General features: G+C 36.6%; 1 protein-coding gene across 1 annotated transcript in view; it reads right to left on the reverse strand.

Moving 5' to 3' along the window:
- The window catches only part of LDB2 (LIM domain binding 2), a 378,106-nt gene extending 361,974 nt beyond the window's left edge, over nucleotides 1–16,132 (reverse strand). The window contains exon 1 of the mRNA XM_074822204.1: nucleotides 16,069–16,132. Coding sequence (XP_074678305.1) covers nucleotides 16,069–16,088 — 20 coding nt within the window. The 5' untranslated portion in view covers nucleotides 16,089–16,132. The remainder of the gene's footprint in view (nucleotides 1–16,068) is intronic.
- Between the last annotated feature and the right edge of the window lie 11,709 nt (nucleotides 16,133–27,841).

A 27,841-nucleotide genomic window follows, 5' to 3' on the forward strand; every position in this document is an offset into this window, starting at 1 on the left:
AAGAAATAGCACAAAAATCAAACTGATTTAAATAGAAATGTGTATTGTGGGATTTATATCATAATGTTACACCAATATTAAAGCATAGGTAGAAGTTGAGAAAGGGAAAGCAAGCCTTTTTGGTGAGGTTTTACATAATAAATTAAAAACACACACAATGCAGCTGCTTCCTACTGTGCTTGTCAGGAGTTTGTACAATAAAGTTCCCATGAAAGCCTGTGATGAGCAGTGGCACAGTGAAGTAAGGCTCTGCAGCCACTCAAATTCATCCTAGCCAATACAACTTTAAACAACAACAAATAATGTGTTTAAAAATAATAATTGTCAGGCACTACCAGAAAAAAAATATTTTAACACACATTTTAAAAAATATAAATCAGTACTAAGAAATGGATACTAACTATCACTAGCACAGAAATTCAAGAGTTAACAGTAAAACACTGTTTCTTATTTGTGGGTGTGAGAGAGGTCCCAGGGCAGTATATAACCTGAGAGAGAACCCTGTGTTTTAAAAGATTGTGAAGTCTCAAGAAGAATCAAAACACCTGAGCAGTAGTTGAATTACAAAAGCTTTTGTAATATATTTAAAACAAAAGATCTTTTGAAGACAGACAAAATACACACTCAAAGGATGACAGGAGAACAGGATCAATAGCAGATCAGAGATAAACACATCCTTAAGATGGTGTCAATAAAAAGAGGTACAATTTGGATTCATTGTTGTGGCAAAAGCCACTTTGAAAGAAAAATGTTTCAAAGCAATTAAACAATTTTACAGAAATAGTCTGGGATTTTGTGCAAAGGGAGAGAGACTCCAGGCTTGCCTCATCTCCTAGAAGCATCCCATATTCTTAGATGTGACGTTGCCATGACAACCACAACTTGGTGACCTCGTTATTTCAACCTAATCCTGCTTTGAAATTATAGTTGCTCCACCCTTTTGCCTGGCTAGCCTGATAACATAATCATTGTAAATGAGGATGGAAAAACACAGCAGGATACCATTCCCCCAGTGACATGGGACTAGTCTCACCTTATCAGGGAAACAGACCAACAATTAAACTGCACAAATCTAAAAGCCCGAAAGTAGATTTTTTTTTTTTGTTTGCTATTCTGTTTTGAAAAAAATCTAATAGCTTGTCAGTGCAGGGATTCAGTTTGGAATGGGGGCTTTTGGGGAAATTCCTTCTAATTTAATTTAATGTCTTTATCAGGAAATTAAACAGTAATAAGGGGTAGTTCTCCTTAATTATGCATTTGTTTTGACTAACAGCTGGAGGAAGATTTAGGATATACACAAAGAGTCAAGACAGAACTTGTTTAGCAAATCAGATTGGGGTTTTTAGGTTCAGGCTTGCCTTGCTTTATTTAAACTGGTTAAAGCAGTGAGCATTACAAATTCCCAGCTGCAGCCATTGTGGAAATGCTTACTATATTTGCTCACATGTTACAGGAACATTACTGTAATTCTGCTCTTATTAAACACATGGACAACAGTACTGTTGCTGTCGCAGATTTAAAGGAAACATTTTCTTGGCTCCTTGGGGAGGGAATTCAGAGTTTTCTATGTACATAGGACATATGAAAGCTAGAGGAGGAAAAAGTGGAGCAAATATCTTTAAAAGAACATAAATTTGGAGCTATTGACATGTGATCCAACTGAACCTCCATAGACTGTAGTTCACAGAATCATTCTGTGACTGTTCTTACATACTTCTGTCTCCCTCCCTTTTCTGGCAGAGCAGTCTGATTTCTCCCTTTCTCAGTATTTGCATGTTTTAGTACATGGGGGCAGATTTTACCTTGGAGGTTCTGGCATTGCCTGAGACTTCTTGTGGGAACAACATGCACACTGAGGCAACTAAATTTGTAAATAATAGTAATTATTAGGAGAAGAAGACAAAAAGGAGGAAAGGGGAGCTACTTTGACAGAGAAGTATGGAGAATTATTAGCTTGCTCAGTACGGACACAGGACTTCTGTTATTATGGTTATTTTCAGAAGACTAACACAAAAATTTCCTCAATTCTAAGCTTATGTGCCTCTGCCAGCAAAGGGGCTGAGTCAGCCTCTGGGGATATGAACCCATGATTCTAGAAAGAAATGCTACATTTTAACACTTGGAAAGGTGTAGTGCTAAATCATTCTTTCCAGCTTCCATGTCACAAGAGGGAAGTTGAGCGGTGTCCTCTAAAATAAATCAGCAAGGACTCCATGGAGGAGCAAAGCTACCTATCAGGCACCCACAGATTTACTCAGTGATAAGCCAGGAAAGCCTTTACCCAGAAACTGTTTTATTAACAGTATAATCACAAGTCTGTTAGCAGTCATCAGCTCTGAGATAGCTGATGAAGGAGCAGAGCAAATAAAGTGATCCCCTTCTGGTAAGGCTTTACACAAAAAATTCTTTTGAATACTGCTTCAGCAGTGTTTGGGGATAATTTTTCTGAATAGCCAAAAAAAACCCCCAAAGCACTATAGCCATACATTGCAGGTACAATATGATGAGCTGAAAACTGAGGTTTTTTCTCTGTGCAGTGAAAATATCTTTGTATTCAAAAGCATCTGCAACAGGCAGGGCTAAACCACCACTTGTCTCTGTTTAAAAACTTGCCACTCCCAGGTAGAGAAAATGAAACCACTGACAGGTTACACAGCCACCTTCACCTATGATCAGCACAAGGTGTCTCAGGCACATAGAATTTCGCTTTTCTCAACAACAACAAAAAAAAAAAAAAAAAAAAAAAGGAAAACTGACAAAACACATAGTTTCCTCCATGAAGGGATCACTTAACATCCCCCTCAGCCTTCCTCTTCAAGTGGGGCATTTTGCTGTCAATTGCCAATCATTAAATGATTAGAAGAGAAGAAATGTGAATGTAGTCATTAGACATTTATTTCTTGAGGTGTTCAGCAGGGGTTAGAAATCAGTCTCCATTAAAATATTTTTCTTAAGCTCTGTTGAATCCCAAGAGCAGAGAATAGACATGAGTAGGAGATGTTTATACAGCACTTGCAGCAAAGGAAACAGGTTTTCCTTCACTAAAAGGCCAAAGTTCATTTTCTTAGAATAGCAGCATACATTCCAAAATGGTGCCTCACATTTACCAAGAGCTATCAGTGAACAAGTGAACAAGATTTATGTCCAGATACAAATTTAGTTCTCCTACATACAATAGTAAAAGGCCATACCATTCAATACTTAATCAGGTTTTGAGTCTGATTTTTCCAGCCTTGCTTGAGATCACCATATATCATGTGTAGGCTGATTAATCCTTCTAACTACTGATTCTAACACATGAACAGAATCCAGAAGCCCCAAATAAAATTCCAAGCAGGAAGTGTACTTTGACAATTGATTTTTGCATATATAATCTCACTTCTTAATCTGTTACAACCTAGTTTTCTGTACTCCTTTCAAAAAAAGTAAAATATTGTCCCTTTTACAGTTATGGTCCTGGATTTGAACACCAACTAAAATCATTCTGTGTTCAAAACACCTCACGTACTGGGGAAAAAAAAAACCCTAACTCTTCCCTGTATAGTTATAAGTGCATTGCGTAGCAGACTTTTTGCTGAAGTTGGGGAACACAAGTGACTCCTTACCGACCATGCTATGGAGTCTGTAGGTATGAGTTTTTATAGATAATACAAAAGTTCTTATATATTAATTATTTTCTGCTTTGTACAAATTTAAAACAAAAATAGAAACAAAGATTTGCTTTTCTCCTAGATCAGTAGTGACACCTAGTGACCAAGTTCTAAAGGAGCAGCTCTTGAAGACCGATTTTCACAAAACTGCTGGATTACATTACAAAAAATAACGTTGGCTGTGGACAAAACCACCACCGCAAAAACTTTAGGGTGTGGCAGGAGGACAAATAAATACTGACATTAGCTACGGGGTGATTTAAATTTACGTAGAAATGCTACATCTGCTTTAAAGAACAATATGCTGCAATGCAAAAAGAAGGGAAGGGATGTTCTTCACAAAAAGGGAAGAAACCATTTGGACAAGTAGAATGTAATTACCCAGTGAAACCTGGGAGGCTCTGGGGCAGAGCACTACTACACATGAGCGATGTTCATAGGACAGGGAACAATCCCTAGTTGTAAGAATCCCAGTTTTTCATCTCATCCAAAGAGGGTAACTACCAGAACAGAGTGCAACGGCTCCAGTGTTATACTTATTCTGTTCCAAGTTCTTGCTGATATAGATATGACTCACTGACATAGCTATATTAGAATAAGTTATTGCACTTAATCTACACCAGAGCAGATCTCTCTCTAACTGGACATACTACTCTAGAAGAAAAATTATTTGGTTATTGATAATTACCTGGATCAATGACTTCTGGATGCAGGGGAATGTTGAGAAGACTCAATCTTCTCCTAGTCCAGTATTGGTCATACATTCTATATTATATGCCTAGGGAAGAGCTATGCAGAGGCACGCGTTCCCCAAATAGGCGGCTAGCTCCAATCTGTAAATCACCTTTACTTTGTAACATACTGTTCCCAAGTGGCAGTAACACAGAAGCTCAGCAAGAAGCAGTAATGCTGATCAATGTTATGGAAAAGGTCTTTGCTTCAGGAAGAAAGGTTGCCACTTTCTTCCTGAGAATCACTTCTCCTTTCCAGCTTTTTACTGGGTTTTAAGATTCACAGAATGCTCTGTGCTGCACTTGAAATAGAAAAAGTTAAAAAGATGCCCAGAAGTAAATTTAGGAGAGTTCCCAGAGGAAGAGATTAGTCAAAATATAAAAAAGTTTAAGGAAGCAAAATCTGGGCAAAGTCCATAGTAGAAGAGATTAGCAGAAGATGTACTCTCTAGATCAAAAGACAATGTGCAGTTCAAAAGCAGAGCCACCAATTCCTTTGGCAATATATCTCATATTATACTTATGGTGGAAGAAAATTATTTTTTTAGTATCACGGGAACCAGTGGACAGTGAAGTCTTCATCAATCTCCCTTACCTTCACTTTGTATTCATATCTCATTAGAGAAAGTGACTCCAAGTCTCAACACAGTAGAGAATCAGGTTTGTAATGTCCAAACTGGAGAAACCATGCTGATTTGTGCAAGGATGCTTCCACAAAAGAGTTAAAATTGCAGACAGCTAAAGTAGCTGAAAAAGAACTTGAGTGAAAGGAGAGACATCCATGACCAGCAGCAAAGATATCATTAACCACAGAGCCAGAAAAGCTATACATGTTCCTGGGAGTTTTCAAGACAGGTGCACTAGAAAAAGTGTTCAGAAATACAAAAGGAAACTACTTGTTCTTTGAATTTCTGAGATAAGGAATACTGGGGACTGATGACAGAGAAGGTTTAAGAATTTTGTCTCACCAAAAGATGACAGCTGCAGCTTTGATTGATAAAAAAATATCAGCACAGTGACTGGCAGTGTCAGAAATATATGGCTTGTTACACCAAAAAATAAATCCAGCTGTGTTACTTCTGCATTCTACAAGCAATTTGCCCCATAGCTATCCCATTAGACTTCATTTGTGTGCCTGTTTATACCACAATCTAGTATGAGATCCTCTCAAAGAAAGAGGAAAAAATTCCAACAGAGACCAGTTGATTACTCCAATCAAACAGCCCTGGAAAAGTCCTGAAAAAAGTCACACTGCACCAAGATCAGAGAAAGGAAAAGATCCCATGTTTCACCCATTATGTCTCTTCCTCACTGCCAGCAACATAACTGATGAGACTAGACAGTTACCTTGATCTAGTTTGTACAGAATGCAGATAAGTTGGAAAAGGAACAAAAGTTTTTGTTGATTCAATCTACCAGCAAGACAGTGGTTACTTTTAAATGGAGAAACAGCATAGATCCCTGAACTGAAGAAAGCTGCTGTGTGTGTGACTGGTCTTTGATAAGCATTTTTCACCCTGGCCCTGAGTCTGTGTAGTATCCATGGGAAGTGAAACACAGCTATTATTTGACCCTCATGAAATTCCTAAGAGTCAGAATCACTTCTGGAGAACCTTTAGGGGTCCACAAAAAAAAAAAAAAAACCAAAAAAAACCAAAACAATGAAAACCATTGCCTTAAAATGAAAAGTCTTCAGTTTTATTCCCATCTCCAATGTGGGCTGTCTGTGACCTTGCAGAAAGTTCAGCAGAACATGTTTGACATTAAAATAACCAGCTGTATATTGTAACATCTCTTATTTATACCTTAACTTGAAGAGAACTTGATTTTAACTTGTATTAAGATTTGCAGCCTTCTTCATCTGGTATCTTTCTTTAAAATAGTGAAAGAAAGGTCAATATCTATTCTCAGCATAATTTATGTATTTGCTAATTACTGTAGATTACATCTAAAGTGAGGTGATCACAGACTTGTTAACTGTAATTACAACAGAAAAATCATTAATCATAGCTTTATAATACAGCATAGGTATTGTAGGTATTAAATAGATGTTTAGTTTATTGCTGTACAACTCGTATGGTATCAGTGCAAATACCCTAAATATCCAGAGGTTATAAAAAAATCTGGAATGCCTCTGCTATTTTGCAGAGCTGTGAGCTGAAATGCTGAATTGCCAAAGAAACCAGGTGCACATGCACTAGGGTAGGGAGTGAAAGAGACTCTCTTCATGTTTCATAAAATGAAACGTACATAGTTTAATAAGAAAGCCCTCACCTCCATGTAAAAATTCGAATTTTTCCCAAAATGAAATGGAACATTAAGATTCAAGAACATAACCTTGTAAATAGATCTATTATTTCTTTGCATCAACCCTTAGATACTTTCCTAGGTGGTTTTGACTAATGATCTTACTGCTAAGTTCAACAAAACTGAGTGCAATGTACCGAAAATACACTCAACTAATATTGACCTTGATGTGGAGTGTAGGCCTGTTAAAATTGACAAAACTGACAAGTCCTCTACTGCCTCTTATTTTATTTCTCTTTTGGTTCAACATAGTTCTCTTTGGTTTCAAAGCATAAAGCCTTTATTGCTTGCTGGTTGAAAAGAAAGGTCATGTTCAGGAACACATTTCATTAGTCATGATTCAGGCTCTTTTATCAGTTTTCCTTTTTGGTGTAAATTCCAATTTGTTAATGGTACCTAGGTACAAAGTTAAAATAAAAATATTTCATGGAGTTCTAGAGAATATCATTGGCCAGTTGAGGTCTGAACTCTCTTTTTATATCAGGGAGTTTTTCTTAAAAACATTTTCTTGGAGATACAGGAGCAGCAGAGACATCAGTAAAAAACTCATGCTTTCATTTTAGTGGTGTAATCATTACTAGACCTAGTGCTAAATTCAGGGATCACTACCCAGAATTGTTTTGCTGATAAGCCACTAGAAGATTCCGTTCACAACATGACCCCAAACCAGCTGCACTGGCAGCTGCAATGATGCAGCAGAGGGTAGGTATGGAGAACTATGAACAAAAACCCAAGAAAAAAGGATGATATGTTGCTTAAATCCAGAATTTCAAAGCCGTATTTCTAAATAGCAAAATTCTACCAAGCAAGTCTGCCCTAACTTCAATTCCCATTACCACCTCAATATTTTACGGGACTAGACTGAGAACCACATCAATGCAAAAAGATACCTGGTGATCTGTTTCAACAAATAGGCCTAAGTAGTTATATAAGCACAACTGAGGGAATTAAATTTGGGCAGAAATTAATTAATAGATCAAGGGAAGGAAATGCTTAAACCAATTTAACAGCTAATAGAACTGCCAAAATTATTTTGCCTTCCCTGATGCTGTCTATGTTTCCAGGGCCATATCAAGTTATACCCACCACAGTCTGTGCTGAAGCCAACTCTCAGAAACAATTCAAAAGCACTTTAAACATTTTAAAAAGTTAAATATTAATAATCCAATAAAGTGTTTGAATGCAATATACTGCATACAAAAATACAATCTAACTAATGCATAAATACCTATGCATTAATTTAGGCTCCAAGTGTAAAACATCCAAGGTTCTGACATTTATTATATATTACACAAGTCAAAAGAATATTCTACCAATGGCAAAACCAGGAACTTCAGCATTAGAAAAGCCCCTTTGTACATTTTGATTATAATAAAGACATTAAATACCTGTTTATGTACCCTTTTTCACACCTGATCCTCATCAGCCCATTTCCAGTCCAACCAGAATCAGCACTGTACACTTTCTCTCTCAACCCTAATCTTTACACTTGCCCTAATAACAGTCAAAGATTGGTTCTTCACTCAGACTCATTAGCCATAGTGCACATGAGAAGCTTCAGGGAGAAGTCCTTTAGTAGCCCAAAGCTTTCTTTAGCAGCCCCTTTCCAGTCCCACTCCAACCAGATCGCTAGGCTTGATGGGCTGATTCTGTCCAGCTTCAGACAGGGACTTTCAAGGTGGACACTTGTGCCTCACAATCTAAATGTTCAACATATTCTTATAAAAAAGCAGGATACCGAGACCGCTCAGACAATTAGGGCTTTGCTCACAGACCTTTCCACCTTCTCTTAGCATTGACACAGTCTTTAATTTTGTATGTGGAAAAGAGGAACTGTCAGAAGTTTTCAGATGTTCAGAATACCTTACCATCTGCCTCAGGGACACCTGGCTGGATCCTGTGAACTGCAGTGGCACTATCACTTTTGACTGAACTATGCCTGCAAATCCACTAAAAAGGTTCTAGAATTAACTGCTACCAGTTTACCGGTAGATGTGTTTTCCAGAGATTTAAAATAAAGCACCTGTGCCTAGTTATACAGTCACGATCAAACCTTGAATGAGGGCTAAATTTCTGCTTCCCAGCTAATATAATTTGTAAGTAAGATTTTTGCCTGCAGGAAATATCATGAAGAAACCACAAAGTTGCCTCCAATTTCAAATTAGGAGATTAGTTTAAATAGATTCACATGACATACGTGAATCAGACATATGACTGACTACAGATATCTGAAGCTGAGTGAATTTTTTTCCTCCAATGCTTGCTTTGCAAGGTCAAGATGTCTCCTTTCAGCTGTAGTTCAGGCTGCAGTAATCCATTCCTTCCTCACTTCCAAAACAGATTACAACATGCTACTCTTGTCCACTTGAAACTGCAGCTTCTGCAGCTGCTCTCCTCAGATTGCTCTCACGTGCACAAAAGGTACTCGTGCTTCTCACATCTGCCATGGCCTTGGATTTGTTTGGATTAAGAAAAATTCTGATCCTGTGGTTAACAGCTAGTTATATCACTGTGATACATTCAAGTAGCTTAACAAGGAGGGAGTCCTCTGGCTTGCAACCCTCAGATTTAAATACTTTTAGACTGAGGATAAATTAGGATCCTGATCTTAATCTTTGTTCTATTTTTCTGAGAGGGAGAAAGCCTGGTGAACTTTAAAATGTAGGCTTTTGCATATCTGCTTCTAGTACTGTTTTGTTCCCAAGTCATCTCCAGATTATTTTACATAAATTCAAGCTCCTGTAATTTCTGTAATTTATATCCAGCCTAAATGCAATCAGGTACATTGAGAAAAGTATGTGATAAAAAAAAATAAATACAGAAGACTGAGATAGAAAGTATTATTAAAAAGCACAGACAGCTGAAAAACTGAAATTAACATCGTATTTTTCAAAATAACACAATATTTTCCATTTAAATTATTAGTTTGGGTTCTTTTCTATTTTTCATTTCCCATTTCAAGTAAAAGTATGATGAATATTGATTTGTCCCAGAGAAGTACACCCACAAGAACATTACATTGCACTTTATCCCCTTGCTTTGCTAAAACTTTGTATTCTTTACTCTTTTCTTATTTTTGACAGCTAGGGAAGAGGGAGACACAACATCAAATGAAACAGGAAGTCCTCCTTGTGCTATTTATACACTATGGAGCATAAGTGCCTCCTAACATTGCAGCTGTGTGGCAGACAAGCAATGCAATTGTTTAATGCAATTTAGTCAAGAACAGCTAAAGAAGGAAAAATCTGACTTAGGAAAAATTTGAGACAGATTCCAGCTTTGCTTTTTAAGGTTTAAGGAAAGTACTTTATGTGCCTGAATGACTGCCTTAGCGTGGTGTACTGCTTTCCAAGTCCTGAATTTCATGCCTTTTGTTCTTTCTAAAGCTGACTTCAATTTTGTAAAGGATTCATTCAGAATGACTTGTATGTTTCTAATTTCTCCTTTGAATAGAGAATTAAAACAAACAGGTTTGGCTAGGTGGCTTTAAGCAGAAACAGGAAAAAAAAAGTTTTGAAAATGAAAACTAGGTGAAATGAAATGAAAACTAGTGCACCAAAATCAACTTTAATTCATTTACTACTCCTTTTTTTTTTTTCTGTTATCTACATCAGGATAGTTTAGCACTCAGCTTTTTCAAAGACTTGAAGGAAAAAGAAATCATAAGAGCACCAAGGATACTGAAGTTACATATCAATTTTGCCCAGAAATCTTAAATTAGAAGAGAGCATCAAATGGAGTTTGTTGTCTGTTGCAAAAGAACTAGATAAAGCTGAAAGTGAGTCCAAGGTAAATGGGAGATAAGTAAGGTATCAAAGATTTCAGGAACAGAAGTTTGGCTGCTCTGGTATTATGTATACATCTAAGGTCTTTTTAATGCCCTAATTTGTTCTTTATTCTTCACTATTGCAAGGCAAGACTGATTTATTACAACAGTGTTAACACCACTGTAAAATTTCAATTTATTGCAATGGAACAAAGGTAAGCTGTTTAAAAAAATAGAACTGTGCAGATAAAACCCTTGAAATCTTTAGATTGATATTGGGGTCTCCTAGTTTCTAAAATCTTGGGGTCTTGGTCTTACCATTGAAATAAAACTCCTCAAGCAGGCTCAACTGACATTAAAAGCAGGACTAGGTCTGCAATGAAAATAACTTTTGAATTCAGTAGACCTCAGTAAAAAATTTAGTCTTGTAAAGAAATAAGCGTGTTATGCTTCTGTTTCAGTTCAGATCAGAATATGTGCATCAAACAAGCATATAAAACTTCCCATTGTTGGGGTCCTCATTTAAATATAGCTGTGGCCAAAATTTGTCCTTAAGTGCGTTAGAAATTGAAGCTCCATTGAATTCCTAGCTCCATCAATGTCAACTGTCACTCTGCTGTTGACTTTTGTAGAATCAGGATTTCATCCAAGACACTACAATCTAACACAAGTTCTGAGAAGTTTCAGCTGCCCTATTTATTTCAACAGGGTTTTATCTTGAAAATATAAAAAGTGAGGTTATAAAAGTCACATTATTTTCACTGCTAATAATTTTGATTATCGTGTTTATCTGTAACTGTTGAATCAAACAACAATTACAGAAGTAGAGACTCCAGGCTTGCAGATTGTTATCTTTGTTGGAGAAGAGACTAGCGGTTCACATTACATTCACTAGAAAAAGAGAGAGAAAGAAAAAAAAAAAAAAAAAGAGAAACCACAGCCCTCTGTTCCTGCCAGCATGCTTAGAACAAGGAAATAACTTCCTCCCTGTCCTGGTTCTGGCTGGGACAGAGTTAATTTTCTTCGTAGTATCCTATACCCAGTAGCTGGTATAGTGCTGTGTTTTGGGTTTAGGATGAGAATAAAGTTGGTAACACTGATGTTTTAGTTGTTGCTGAGCAGTGCTTACACTGTCAAGGACTTTTCAGCTTCTCATACTGCCCTGCCAGCAGAGGCTGGGGGTGCACAAGAAGCTGGGAGGGGACAGAGCTGAGACAGCTGACCGAAACTGGCCAAAGGGATATCCCATACCATATGATGTCATGCTGAACAATAAAACAGGGGGGAGTTGGCTGGGGAGTGGCAGCCTACTGGCTGGGCATCAGTCAGTGGGCTGTGAGCAACTGCATTGTGTATCACTTGTTTTGTATATTCTTTTAGCATTATTATTATTTTCTATTCTGTTAAACTGTCTTTACCTCAACCTACGAGTTTTACCTTTTTTACAATTCCCTCCCCCATCCCACTGTGGGGGCGTGAGTGAATGGCTGTGTGGTGTTTAGCTGCCTGCTGGGTAAAACCACAACAGTCCCCATCATCCAAGTAGCAACCACAAATAAGATCAAATAGCCTCCAACAATTTTCCAGGAGTCAAAAGCATCAATTATTCCACACCCAGATGTCAAATCTTTCTTCTCAACTTGTAACAACTTCTACAATACAGTTATGTGTTAGTCAAACAAAACAGATACAGCAATGCAAAACCTCAGGCACAGCACAGAGAAATGGATAGGAGAATGGGGAATAACTACTGAATACATTATAGTAGAGCCTCTGCATTCAAAAACTTGCCTACATCTCACCCACACCCCTGCCACAGCATCAGTAGATCTAATAGAAGATATTCTCTTCCCTTACAAACTTTGCCTATGCTATTCAGTATTAAACAGAAATTATCCTTTTTTCAAATGTAGTGACATTAGAAGGGCTACAGAAAACTAACTGAAATATCTGCATGCTACATGAACTGTTCCCTAAACCAGAGAGGAGAGAATCAAAGTAAAGCTGGAGAGTCCAATTTCAGCAAAGAAGTCATAGCTCAAATAATGAATGCAACAGAAATTCTGGGGCATGACCACACAGGTATCAGCTAATGCAATTATTAGCATGTTTCAGATGGTTGTATTGTAATTTTCATGCATCAAAGAAAGTAGAGGCAAGGACAACAGACAATCAGCAAGTAACAGACAGTGCCCTTGACTTCCCCTTTGCCTTAGCTTACGGGAATGTTTACAGTAAAATGATTATAAAAGAAATCCTGTGAGAACAGAGATGCTTATAGCTGTTTTGCATAACATGGGGCCAAGCACATTACTGATGCCACAGAAATAGCCAGTGATTTCTTCTTTTTTTTTGTTAGTTCTCAGCAAATTTCTACTGATTTATGTGTTGAGTCAAAATTTTCCTAATCTTTCCCCAGAAATAGTTTGTGAATAAGTACTGATGTCCAGGTCTCTCTTTACACTGGCACAGACTAACACATGAACACTTTACAGTTCACATACAGATGTTTATTTTGCTCAGCCATCTGTTCCGTCTGAAACACAAAAGAGATCACAGAAAATGAACTCTCACTCTAACTCTCTTTCTGAATACATAGACAAAAAACTGGGTTCCCAACAAACCAAGTCTGTTGGTTTCCACAGTGTGTTCGAAAAGATTGCACTTTACAGACAACTCAGAAAGTCAGGTCCCCAATCTGAAGAGTAGGGAATTGTGGTAAGATAACCATGAAGAAATGATGACTGATGATGGGATAAGGAAACATACAGATCATTTTAGAAGATTTTTTTATTTGCAGGATGGTGTTCTGAGTCTTTTTTTTTTTTGCTTCATAGTTATAAGTGTTTGGGTTTTTTGTTTTTAGACACATGCACAACTAAGAACTGGATTGTATCAGAGCAGATACAGTGAAGGGTGGTAAACTGCGAGAAATGGATTTCATGAGAGACTTAAAGAGGGAGTGAGGTGGGCAGTGTCAAAATAAAAGAGTCTATTTTCAAGTGCAGGGAAGAGTCAGACCATAAGAACTGAATCACAAAAGAGCTGTCAGGTAAGAGGCACATGCAGAGAGGGCATGAAATGGGAATGATAAAGGCTGGAAGAGATATACATATAGTATGCAAAACAAGAACAAGAAAGAAACCTAATTTGGGAAGGCCATTAAGAAGTATTCAGCTTTGAGTCAACGACAGGAAAGGGAGAGAACTGTAAGAGAGTAAAGTTTGTAGTGGAATCTATTAACTGAAAAGAAAGTTCAGCTACTGGGTGCAACTGGAAGACAGTAGAGAAAGGGAAAAGAAGGGTACAGCTGCTATAGTACTGTCAAGACAACTGTTTCTCAAGAGTATGAAAATATTCTGGCTGCCTGGGAGAAGTGCTTATCCATCCCTGTCTCCTGATCATGTATCTGCACAAAAAACTGTCTCTTTATTTGTTTCCTGGTGCCTACAGCTATCCAAGGCTGTTCCAAACTTTGGTCCTGAATACTAAGTGCTTTAGAATGCCTACAACCTAAAAAGTGGGTTCATTATAACTACTCACATTAACCATTTATATGACATACAACCAGGCAAATTTCCACACACCAAGCCATTCTCACTACAGGTTTCACTTGGCCATCATTACAGTAGATCATGTACTACAATGGATATAGGTAAACTATAATACTTGACTTCAGCATGAAAACTTTCCATATTATACTCTCTGAAATTAAACAACCAAAATATGAAGTTTCATGTGATTGAGCCAATCAACTTCATGTCCTGATTCCCACAGTCAGGCTTTAACCAGAATCATGCTTGCAGACTAAAAGACAGGCCTGGAAGAGACCAAGAAACACAACCTTGCTTCTTATTTTCCATATTAAATAAACAAACAAACAAAAAATAAAACAACAACAACAATCTTTAAACCTGGAGTTTCTGTTGAAGTATTCCTACCTTCAGGATCCAAATATGGTTATCTATCCCATACAGTAGCCTACCTGATCTCCCTAGGTATTATGTGGTAAGTAGCCACTAAATGAGGAAATTTTTGGTTTGTTTTGTTTTTAAAGAGAAGCTGTCTGATATTACAGCAGTAATCTTTTCTAGAAATGGGAAATTATTATTTTGAAAAATAAATGCATGAAATATTTGTACTATAAAACCAAGAGTAAAAACCTAATATTTTAGCTGTAATTTTATGACATACTAAAGTATTTGTTCACCTACAGAAATAGCCCCTCAATATTACATTTGAAAAATGTTTTGGCTATTTGACGCACACATGATTTTGAAAAATAAGAGCGAGGGTAAAAGTTGACACAAGTAAGGTGGTCATTTATAAATTTGTTAAAACTTCCCACATATACAACCATCTAGAATTACAAAAAATTGAACTGCATTCAGAGTGATGCTGTTATGGTATAAATCTGCTAAAGCTGATTTATCTTGTACTGAGCACAGTAACTGTATCATAGGAAGAAAGCTAAGTTAGCCCAAAAGGTGCTTTACCACCTACACTGCAGTAACAGTTATATTTGCAACAGCTCGTTTAGATCTAGCTCATGAGTCCATGCACTGTACTGCACTGTGCAGTACAGAAAAATAGAAATAGCCAAGACAAAGGAATGAGCTTTTGAATACCTTGAGATTTATATTCAGTCCTATTGCTTGTGGGCGAGTTTCCTATCTGACCTCCTGCACTATAAAAAATGTTCATCTGGTACATGTGAAACTTTCAGCTTTTCTGTTAGAATGGCTGTGTTTTATCACAGTGAACAGGGTTTTATGGAGCATGCCTAGCCAGGCAGGACACCCAAGCCAAAGCAAGTTAGATTCATTCAAGTTCATATTAAAGGGAAATGGCAACACTTCTCCTATAGTCCTTTTATTAAGCCACATTATTGACAATGTGTTTTTTCTACTGATGTCTTAGGCGTGAAATAATAATGCTATGCCTCATATCCAAAGTGAAAAGCATATATAGCCTTTAACAGGGGAAAAGATACATCCACAACTCTTCTTACTGGGCACTGGTCTTGATATAGTCTGTAACAGCTGATCTCATACCATAAAAAGGCTCTAATAGATTGTGCTTCAAATGCCCATCCATGCTGATTCTCTTACTCAACTACACCTCAACATACATATACACTCCTTATACATCAATCAGTGGAAGTTTACACAGACTCGTCAAAAACACCCTTATTTTAGAAACGCTGGTTCAGTCACTGCCATCTTGCTTTCAGTTAACCTCATTCAAAATAATGTCTCTCTCCCTGCTAGCTCTGATTTGATATATAACCCTTTCAGACTCACTTCTGTTGTTCTTCTTGATGCATTCTGTTCCATTCTCTACCTGGATATAACCACATGGATTAATGCTGATGCTGTACTCAGTACAGTGACAGCATTATTAGAGCACTATTTTGTTGTCCACAATAAGCTCCCTCTTGTGCCTCTAGTGTTCTGTAATTAGGCCCCTTCAGACACACAGTTTGGTTATTATGGTTCATCAACTTATAATGCATTATTCTAAATGGCTGCATTTTCACTCTTTTTTTTTCTTTTCTTTTTCTGCTGTTAAATAAAAAAAAAATCAGATAATGGAGGTAAAAAGAATTACTCACCCTTCATCTCGATCTAACATAATGTTTATAGGCAGCAGTGATAGCAGGAAGATGTTCTTGTGAGGAGAGGAACTTGAGCAGCTTTATAGGACAACAACCTAGGAAGAAATGACAAGCCAATACCCACGTTTACTGTTTGTAAATCTGAGCATTGATTCTGCTTTCACAAGTGGCTTTCATCAAATGCAAATCAGAAGCCTGGCATCTGCTTGAGTAACCAGGCAGCCCTGTCCCCCTTTCAGGGGAACAAAAGCCATACAATCAAAGGGTTTTAAAAGGATGGCAAACTTATTGTAAGCTAGAAAAGGTTAAAAGTCTGCCAGGCCTTAAATATACCTCTCAGAACTCCCGAGTATGAAAGCACTGGTGAATTTTTTTTCTGTGAAATGTTTCCATATATTTGAAACATGATGAAAAGTGACCAAACAGGAGAGAAACAAACTCATTTTGCGTCTTACCTCCCAAATGATTTTGCAAGCTCCAGAAAGCAAACTTAGATAATTGTATTTATTCTCAGATTTCAAAAATCCTTCTCTGACCAACAGCACTCTAGCTATGATAACAGGGCCTACCTGTGCTCCCCTGCATCAGTGAAAAATCTCCTTCTGCAAAGGTGGGTAACAACTGGAATTCACTCCAAATATGTTATTTCCTCATCTCAGAAATCTTCACTGAGACTGGCACACCCTGAAAAACACCTGAATCATGTCTGGGTAGAGAAAAACATTTTTTAAATTATGCTGAAAATTCACTACTTCTACTTACCTCAGTTAAAAGCACACATTTCCAGCACCAAGGAAAACCAGATTACTGTTTCTACTGAAAATCTTTAAGACAAATGTCTAATTCTAATTCCACGTATATATTTATTGTGAAAATAAAGCCTTTTGCTGTCTGGCAACAGCACAAAATAGGAATTTAAATAAAAATATGTTAACACTTAACAAGTTCATCAGAGTGTGTCTTTCTAATAGCCTTATTTCTCATTCATTTGGGAATAATCACAAAGCTTATCCCAATGACTATGAAGCTAGAAATCAATGTTCAGAGATTTGAAATGAGCCTGAAGTGTCAGTTTGATCAAATTCTCAGCTTTTTGTTTAATGATTGATTCCAGATTCCAAAGTACAGAAAGGAATGCCATTTCACACACAAGTTTCAGCTTCATAAGAACATGATTTGTCAGTGCTATTAATAACTAGCTGGAAAATAATTCAGAGTAATGTCTGAAGGACCCTGCTGCTGTAAGGAAACCACTCTTTATAATTATAAACAATTTAATTTAAACCAGGTCTTGGTTCTAATGTTTTGAATACAGTCATTGTCTGACAGAACAACCTGTGATTTCCTCTGAAGGAATCATAACTCTCCCCTGTGTTTAGAGACAACTATAAAGCAAAAGCTGGCAATTCTTTAAGGCAAAATCAGAACAAAAGATTCAAAGCAATAGGAAGGATTTTTTTGTACGTAGTATGAACTACATAAATCAAATTATGAAACTCAGTGTCACAAGATGTCATGGAGCCCAAAAATATAAATAGATCTGAAATAAAATTACATGAAATAAAGGAGAAATCTATTGACAGCTATTAAACCTGATGGTGCAAGTGTAACCTCCAGATTAGAAGGACAGACTGAAAAATACCAGGCTTACCCTATCCTTTCTGTCTTTTTAATTCTATGTTTTCAGCACCTCATACTGGCAGATATCTTTGTTGGATTACCCCAGGAATAAGCTAGCTTGAAACAAACAGCCTTCTCTCTGAAGCACAGAATCTGGAGTTCAACTAATGAGATGTAATTGACGAAAAAAACCCAAACCAAAACTGGAATGATGATTTAAAAATGAAAGATACAAAGTAGGAAACAGATTCTGTTACCATTATAAACACAGAAGGCAAAAGTGTACTTCAAGGAGGAAACATCACATAGATGCAGAATATGAATGTTGATTGCAGGACTAAGCATCTGTGTTCTGATCATCACATCTCAAAGCCTACCCACTCTGTCTGCTGCCAATGACTATTTCTTCCACACTCAAACTCCTAACAGGGAGCAATAGGGCTACAGAAAACAAAATGGAGAAATCAAAGGATCCCAGACTTCAACACATGAATAAAGGAAGAGGTCAAAGCATTAGAAGTGGAAAAGCCAGGGAACTGGAGAGGGACATTAAACAGAGCACCCCTGATGGTGACCACCAGTCCCTGATGCTATCCAAGGAGCTGATAGATGCTGCCAAGTGATGGTCTGCCCAGGAGCAGAGATGTCACTATCAGAAACAAGGTACTGAGCTGGGCTCAACATCTAATATTGAGCTGGCACTTCCATCTAACCCACTATGAAAGTTCTTAAGGCAACATGATCAGGAAGAGAAAAACAGAAGTTACACTATGCTGTTTTTCAATACAGTATTTTGTGTTCAAAGTTGATCTGCACCCACAGCAAGGCTTTCCCCACGAAGACCTTTGTTTTAAGTAACATTGCAAGACCCTTCTCCTAAAAACGTCTGGGTTTAGTGTATCTATTCAAATATCTGTTTCAGACTCAGAAAAAATAAGGAATTCTGTGCTGAGTCATGCCCAGAATCATTCTTACCTTCTCCGTGATCCTTTTCAGTTGCAGATATTAGACAGTTTCCTGAGAAAGAAGAAAAATAAACTACTTTCTTATTAGTCCTGCAAATAAGTCACTTGCACACCATCAGCCTTGCATAACTTGTTTTCATCTAATATAGTCTGCAATCTGCATAATAATTGGTCTTCCCAGACCATTCCACAGAACCACAAAATGTAAGAACAAGTGTTGGCTACTAGAGCAGCATCCTTATGTGCCACTCACAGTTTAGGCTGTGTGAAAACTACTAGCAAATACTGTTACTTCAGTTATTTATCCAGTAAGACTCTATATTACTTTTCTATACAGCAATTAGAAACAAGGTTTAGCTGAAGACTCTCAGAAAAAAATTCTATACTTCAGGGTATGAACTATGTATCTGATTAAACTCACAGCTTGATGTACCTTATCTTGGCAGTTTTAAAGACCGGTATTGTTAGAGATTAGAGTGGCATGCTATGTTTGCTTAAGATAACTATTCTAGAGTATCTGCAATGATGCACATTGCACAATAAGGATGATAAATTTTACTAATGCTACCCAAAATGCTGATAGCCTAATGTTAAGTACAGTATCCTTGTTTATCATGTTTACACAAGATAGCCCCATGTAATATGAGCATGACACATTGTGATAAAATTGAATATTAATACAGACATTAAACTAGTATATTATTACTTTCCACATAATCCTATGATTTCAGCTAGATCTCACTTGAAGCTCTGAAATATTATCAGATGAAACATGCTGATTATCCCTTGAAGTACGAGTCAGACTTTTTTAAAGTCTTAGTTCCTAAATCCCATTAAAACAATGGGATATTTGTGTCTAAACAATGTAAACTCCCTCTCCTAGGTCAGTACCTAGGATTAAAGATTTAGTACCTACAGATTAAAGGTTAAAATCCTCCTAGTCTCTTTAGTACTTTCAATCTTATTTCAAATTTACTTTGCTATAGAGCAGTGGCAGTCCTGACCACAAGTTTTTCAAAGACTTTTCAAAACAAAAACATCAAATAATTAAATTGCATTAACTTCTCACCTTCTCTTCCATCCACACTTTCACTTCTTTCTCCTCCCATACACACAAACATCTGCAAACACATTCACACAAAAAAAAAAAAGCACCGAAGATTAGAAAGAGTCAACATTTTTTTAATGTGAAAGCATAGAAATATACTCTCATAAATGTGAAGCCACCACGGTTTGAAGTCTAAACATTCAACACATAATTTGTAACTTTAATCAACACATCTCATTTTGCTAATGCATACTGACTGGATGCCTGAGTGCTAATGAGCGTCCCTGAATGCTAATGGCTCTGTGAAACTAGATGGCCTCTGAGCATCACATGGATTATCTAAAACTTATTTGCATCTCAGATTCCCAGCACCATTCAGCTTCACCTCTCTTTGACCTTGACATTTTATAAAACAGGGAGAACAGTTGTGTTATGAAAGAAAAAGCAAAACTAAACCTAAAAATGCAGGCAAGGACATATCCATCTAGAATATATTTGAAACTATTTACTGAATTGAATATTCTCACACTAGAATGTGATCACTGTAAGATATTATACATCTTATCTCATTCTTTGAACTCTAATGCTTACAGGACGTATGCTTAGGAATAGTTGTTGTAACCAAGAAATTGTAAGGATCTAAGAAAGACACGGATTGTGAGAAGAGATAACACCTTTTAGAACAGATTGAGTTGCCAGCAATTAAAGGTATTAAATATATTATACAACACTGCATATATTGCTATGAGGTAATATAATAATATTATAACAGAATTATAATATTACAATATTATAATAGAATATCATAAATTCAGTGCAGTTGAAAAATCAGACAATGTTTCAGGCACGCAAGCCCTTCTTCAAATCCTACCCCATGTACCAAAAGAATATAATCCTTTTTCCCCATCATATAACATTTATTTGGTGATTTTCAGATGTCCTCTGTAATTTTGCTAAAGCCCCACCATCCTGCCTGAAACTGCTCCAGTGAGTAGAGATTGCATCAATGTCCTGCTTTAAAGGGAAACCTATACTCGAGGTATTATTTCAGTGCCCTGCATGTCATAGCTCTCTGTAGAAAGTCAGAAATACTTTATCTGAAAGCCTTTTTTCCTTTTAAATTGTTTTCCATGTTCTATCTCTCCTGTGAAGAAATGCATATATATAAATGTATATACATACACACATACCTGCACATATATATATTTACATATTTTCAGGAACAGAAACTTTCTTGTCTGCCAAGAAACATTGGAAAAATTGTAATTGTAGAACATGATGCAAAAGTTATTTTAAAATAAACTGTCTTTCCACCCTTTATTACCCTCAGAATAAACAGACACATAATGTTAACATAATGTTCAGATCTGTTTCCCAGCTTGAAATACAGTGGAAGCGCTTGATGTATTGTTAAAGTCAACACCTAGGAGAGTCCATTAGATCATCTGGTTTGATCTCTGCAATGTACAGTACATTTTACCTACCAACTTTAATATGGAACCACTAACCTGCGGTTGACTCAAACATACCTCCCAAAAAGGTGCATGATTTTGATCTGAGGACTTCAAGTGATGAAATATCCACACCTCTTTGTTTTGCAATGGCTTAATCACTGCTCCTATTAAAAATTATTTCTAATAATAATTTTCCACTTTCTACTTCCAGATGATAGAACCTTTTGATACATGGAGAAAAATAAAATTAAAGACCTGTACACTTCTGTATCTGCTTTTCCATCCACCTAGACACACTACCATTGGCTGCCTCATCCAACTTGTCCTTTTTCTTTTTAATATTTATATTTTATCTCTTCTGCTCTTCTGAATTTTATCTAGCACTTCAAGATTTATTAAAAATTACCAGCATGCCAGATGTCTTTCTAGTTCTTTAAAGACTGTTTGGTATAAATTATCTGCAACTCTAGAAGTGTTTATCCTTTAGTGACTATCTATGCCCTGAAAAGTACTTTCTTATCCTCATGGAATGCAAACACATGGCTTTCCAAGGACAGAACAGAAACTCTTACTGAATATTTCTACATCTTCTATATCACTATTAACTATTTAATTATCTCCAGTTTGTAATGGATCTATTGCACAACTAGAATTTCTCTGACTCCTCATTATCATTAGCTTTGTGTTTCTCCCCTATTGCTCTTGGCTTTCTTATGAGTCTTCTAGATTTCCTGTCTTCCAAATGACATACACTGCTATTTATTTACCAAAAATACTTTTCTGTAACTATATAAAATTACATGTCCTACAGGAAGAGAGCTGACTTCATGAAACTGTCTCCAGAGACACTTATATAAAAATTGGGTTTAGATAAGACTGAAAACAAGTTTCTCAAAAGCAGAGCTCAAGGCATCATGGATTCTTCTGGGAGAACTCAAACTGATGCCTGAAACAAATTGTGTCACTGTACAATCAGGAAGCCTAAGACCCCTGCATTAAAATGGTTATGATTTAGCATTTATAAAACACAAGTTAATAATAAGAATTTGGTGAAACAATTAGATTTGCCTTTGTAAGGAACACCTTTAGCACGTCCTAAACAAAGATCACAGAGTGTAATATTTGTTACAGATGGACTTTGCCATACATGGTAGGTGCTAGCAGCTGCTATGATCATGGTAAGAATATATAAAGAAGAAAATTATAATGTAAGTAAAAAGCTAACATTTTAGTATAGTTAAAGCTATGTGGATAACTGTAATGGACAAAAGAATTGTTTCAGGTGCGCACCTAACAGTTTGCATGACTGATTTTAAAATACAAAACAGTACATCACATGACTGGACAACAAATGAATAGAATGGAGTGCATCATAATCACATCATGTGATTATTAACAACCCTTTGTATCGGTAATAACCAAACAAACATAACAGCATCTTGGACTGATACACATGAGAGTTATGCAGAAGATTCCCCTTAATACTAGTGGAAATTTACTATAGTAAAGCTTTTAAGTAATAATAGTGGAATAATATTCTATAATAAACTACATCTGTCAACATAATTTAATTCTGGAGTCTATAACAGTTGCATTTCTATTCATTGCCTTCTTATGTTAACAAAAAATGTTTAAGGAACTGAAAAAATTTACTCTAAAAACGTAAACTTTGATGAATTTTATGACTTTCAAATAATTTGTTACTGTCTTAATACGACATACAAAAATAGTATTATCAGATACTTATAGAACTTTGCAAAGTTTTAATTAGCTAGACAATTTCCAGCAGCTTCTCAGCTAATACCATAATATATACCTCACAGCTTCCCACTTCCCTGTAAATTGCCTAGGTTTCACTGACATCAGATAAGAGCCCAAACTGTAGGCTGGCTTTTCTTTTGCAACCAGTTATGAATTGCTGTGGTGGGTTACCTAATCTGAACAAAGGACCTTGTCAGCTACTTCATTCTCTACTGTTTCCGATAACACACTCAAGGCAGGCAAAAGTCAGTTCCTCAGTGCCACGTTACCTGTGCTCTGTTACTCCAGTGCACACCTGAAAGGATCCCAGCAGGGCAGTGAAGCTATTCCAGGCAGAGCCCATGGGGATGTGGGGCAATTCACACTTCTCAGACTTACTATTCCAGGCTTTCTTCTGACATCTCTATTTTACTTCAGCTCAATTCATATTCAAGTTTGGAGGGTTTTCCTCCACAGTTACAGCACCTAACAATTTTAAATGTTAAAAGAGAAAATGAAGAATTAGGAAAGTCAGTGGTGTAAGATTATTCAGCTGCTGTGGAATGTGGGAAAAGAGTAGAGGTTATTGCTTTTTTCTAAACAGAGCCCAGTTTATTTTGTGCCTTGATTGATCTTTGCATTTGGCACTAACATTTCTGTCATCTCCTGGTTCAAGCTGCCAACTTCAAACACTACCTATTGGAGGTATTTGAAGCAATGTAGCACAAGGCTATTCCAGTCTGAATCTGAACTGCAAAGAAATTCTCAAATTCAGTGAGAGATCCTGTATTGATTAGCATGTTCCTTGTTTCCTGAGCAGCAGCTGAACCACTACTACAAAAGAAGCATGTAAAGCTGGAGCTGGTACCTAAAATTACTCTGTGGAGCTGAGTAAGAATTCACTGAGTAGCCCTCCTCTAGTATATCATGGAAAGCAGTTCTTGTTATAACTGTTGTGTTATTCACAAAATAGGGCAGCAACTGCTGAAAATACTCTTGTCCTACACTCTGGCATATGTACCATCTCAATTTGACCAGCATCACCTGGGGCTAAGTGTGGCCACATTTGGAACTAGATAAGGAAACTGAAGCAGCCTGAATGAAATGCAGGAAACAAACAAATGAAATGTTAAAGCTAGATCAGGCCTGCAAATTCTCCTTTTGCCATACCTATAGCAAAGGTAAATGTTTCATAGAAACAAGTCACAGGGAAGGGAAATATCTTCTGTTGGAACTGGTGCCAAATTTTGGTAACATGAAATCATGGCCTCTATGATGTGTACAAACCAGATAATTTCAGACCTTGTTAAAGTATCACGATGCAGAACACAACCTAAATATAAGCTTGTACTCATTCAAATTCAATAAGGCTTAATTCAGTAGTTTAAACATCTGCTTGAATATCTACTTTATTTGAAAGCCTGACAAAGCAGCTGTAAATAACTACAGTATGTGAAAATGCCTGTAAGAAAAGTTTCACAATATCAGAGTTAACTTTCCAAACTCTTCAAAAGAGCATCCTTTTCTTCATTTTCCCATGTTTCTTAATATTTTTTTCTGTGTATTTTATAGGTAAGAAAGGTATTTTGAAAGTTTGTTCTTTAAATATTTTTTCTTTTTTTCTAAAAACATTCTTCCGATATAGACAACCCACAGAGATGAGTAAATTCACACAGTTTGTGAGCTTCTGCCCAACTTAGATGCCTCTTGAGCTTTGCTGCTATACATGCACTGCTTATTACAGTAGCCAACTAAATGCTGTTTTATAGTCCCTTGAAACATTTGTCTAGTTCTCATGAAAACACATGAAACCAAGCTTCACCTTGTGTGGCTGACAAAATGAAGCTTATCCTTTTAGTATTAATCTTATTATCTGTAATAATGGCTTTAGAAGCTACGGTGCAAATATTTTAAAATAACTCCATATAGCACATTTTAATCCTGGTTTAACACACCCTTTTAACAAGGAAAAGAAATCCTATTAATGATTCTGATAACTTTGTGATATACCAAAATAGGTGTTGTCTTCAGACAAATCCTTCTCCTTTTCCCCTTAAGACCTAAACCAGAATTAAGAACCTGGGCAAATCTCCGATGAACTAATCCATTGACACACCAAGCACTTCTGTGAAACATGTTAACCCACAACACTAATTTTACATCTGCCGTGTTAAGCCATCATAGCCTTTTTGAGCATTGATGCCATGTTTGCACCCCAAGTGTCAGTGCATTAGAGGCTATTTAGTCTATAAAGCATAAAATATTTATGGCTACCAACTGCATAATTCTGTGCACATTTATTCTACAGAATGATAACCTTAAAATAAATCTTTGGGATACCTTGCCTGGTTATGACCTAACTTTTTAATTTCCAGTCAGGTCTTATTAAAACAGCAGGAAAATATTCACAAATTTCTATATTTTAGCACTTTAATTAAGTTCTGTCCTTTATAGAAATTATTGTAATTTCTCATAAATTGAATAACGTATCATCTCTTTTTCACAAAATCTGAAAGAAAGTTTTAAGATCACATCTCCATTTCTCAAAATGTTTTCACTGTGTTCCTAGTTTGTAGCATAAATTAGCTAGGAATGAAAACAGTTACTTCTTAGCAAGAATGAAAGAGGTCAAGTCAATCTCTTTTACATACAAACAAGCAAAAAAATCCAGATCAAAATAAAACTCAGCTATGGTTCTTATAGACAACAAGTAATTTTGTTGTTGTTTTTCACAAGGTATTTTTCCCCTGCCTCCCTCCAAAGAAACAGGGAGATCATTAATTCTATAGTCAGCAGCTGAAACCAGTTAGTTTGACCTCAGACGTTACTGATCACATCCCTTCCTGCTCAGTAAACCCCAGACTACAAAAGATATATCGTTTTTCCTTTCTTACTAGAAATTAACAAAGCAGTCAGGCCAGAAAATTATTCCTAATACAAACATGCATTGTTAGTCACAAATATACCTCTGTGAGTATTTTGATCTAAAGATCATGGCCCTATAAGGAAGACAGAACACAGAAGCAGTAATGAAAGCTACATATTACTTTAACCTATACGACTTTGTACATTCAAATTACAGTACCAGAGATTTAATCAGTCATTTCTCACAGCACCACACAATTACAAAACAAGACCAATCCTCACTGTAGTTTTATTTAAAAGAAGCATGAAAAAGACGCTTAGGAAATGTCTGTTCTCCTGACCAAGGTCAAGACTACAAATCAGAAAAAGCAGTCTTGCTTCTGTGAAATGGTTAAACACTAAACTGCTAACCTATAGACTTTACAGCACACTAATTCACCAGATCTCAGAGTCAGATGTAAGTCTGATGCAAGGACAACCATTCAGACTGCAGGATCTGGGGTCATTCTGGGCTAGCTGTGTAAAGAGAGGACAATAAGCAAGAAAGAGAAGAAAGCAAGAACATTTCTAATAAATAATTTTCAGAAGAGATTGACTATATGGTGCATTGTCATGATGAACTAACCCATCTATTATATGGTCACTCCATAGGTTTCTATAAAGCTGAGGGATTGCATCTTTTGACTTCCAGTTTATTTAAGGCAGAGTGTTGCTGTGGATCTAAGCTTGACATTGATTTCTCAGCAGCCTATGTGATATGGAAAGCCACTTCAGCTACAATATTGTAAAATGATTTTTTGTCACATGGTATTTTACAAAATTCTCACAGAAGAATGTGTGAGAGCTCTTTAAAATGCAAGATTCACCACAGGGGAAACAGTGGTTAGCTCTGCAAAGGAAAAAATGTCACATGGCTGAACACATTCCCTCATTATTCCCAGAAGCTAAAGAAGTAGCTAGAGGCAGAAAACTGACAATAATTATATTGCCTAGAAACTGACAGCATACATAAATCTACTGTACTAAGCCTTTATTCATTGATTTACTTTCCAAAGCTCATTTCAGCATTAGCCCAGAAGTAACATTGTGCAAGACACTGCTCTTCAGTTTAAAGAAAATTTGGGTAAATTTTTCTTCCACGTACTGTGATAATTAAAGTTTTGTATGGTTGCTCTCTGCATCCTGTGGCAACCTGAATTGCCATGATTTTTGACTGCAATTTTCTTCCATAGTAGATTGTCAGTAATACATGAAACAGAAAGCGGGCGTGCTTAAATGAAGAGTAATTCAGCCCTTGTTGAAATTGTTATATGTACAGCATAAGCCTGCAGTGATGGCAAGACAGCTATTCAGTCCTGAACGTCTGTTTATGTCAAATCACAGGAGCATAGTGCAAGCAATCTAGACCCAGCAGGAATCTTTTACTGAACTAATTCTGACATAACACTGAAAAATCATGAATCAGAGGTATGTCTAAGAGGGAAAAATAAAGGTTGGTGATGCTATAGAAAAAGTGTTAACACAGTACTGGCAGACTGGCACGTATATGTTCCTGTAATTATCTCAAAGGCCAGCAAATTTAAAAATTAACTTCCCTTTATTTAGCTACCAAATCGAGCCTGCACTATTATTGTACCTTCAGTGAGTTATTGTAGCATATTGCTGTTGGGTCCCTAGACTGAGGAGAGGAGCAGACTAGCCCAAGTGGCAGCCAAAGGAAAAAACAAGTTTAAAAATTCCCACATTTATGAAATCAGCATTGTTATTTTGCTGCCATTTATTGCTTAGAGATGCCTGGCAGTCTTAGTTGCTTGAGTAAACATTATACCTTTAATATAAACAGACTACAAATATAATGAAAAGTCTGGAAAGATGTTCTATCAAATTAACTTATGCTGATCCTTTATTTCTCAGATTTTTGTGCATGTTCCTATGCATTTACTTTATTTTGGATGTCTAATTATTAATATGGTACTGTATCATTTAATGACATTTCAAAGCCAGAAAGAGTATTAAGAATTGTAACATTCCTATAGCTAGATCTACTGCATATTGTACATTAACAAGCAAAATGTGTC

This window comes from Strix aluco, chromosome 4 (assembly GCF_031877795.1).
Source record: "Strix aluco isolate bStrAlu1 chromosome 4, bStrAlu1.hap1, whole genome shotgun sequence".
Lineage (NCBI taxonomy): Eukaryota > Metazoa > Chordata > Aves > Strigiformes > Strigidae > Strix > Strix aluco.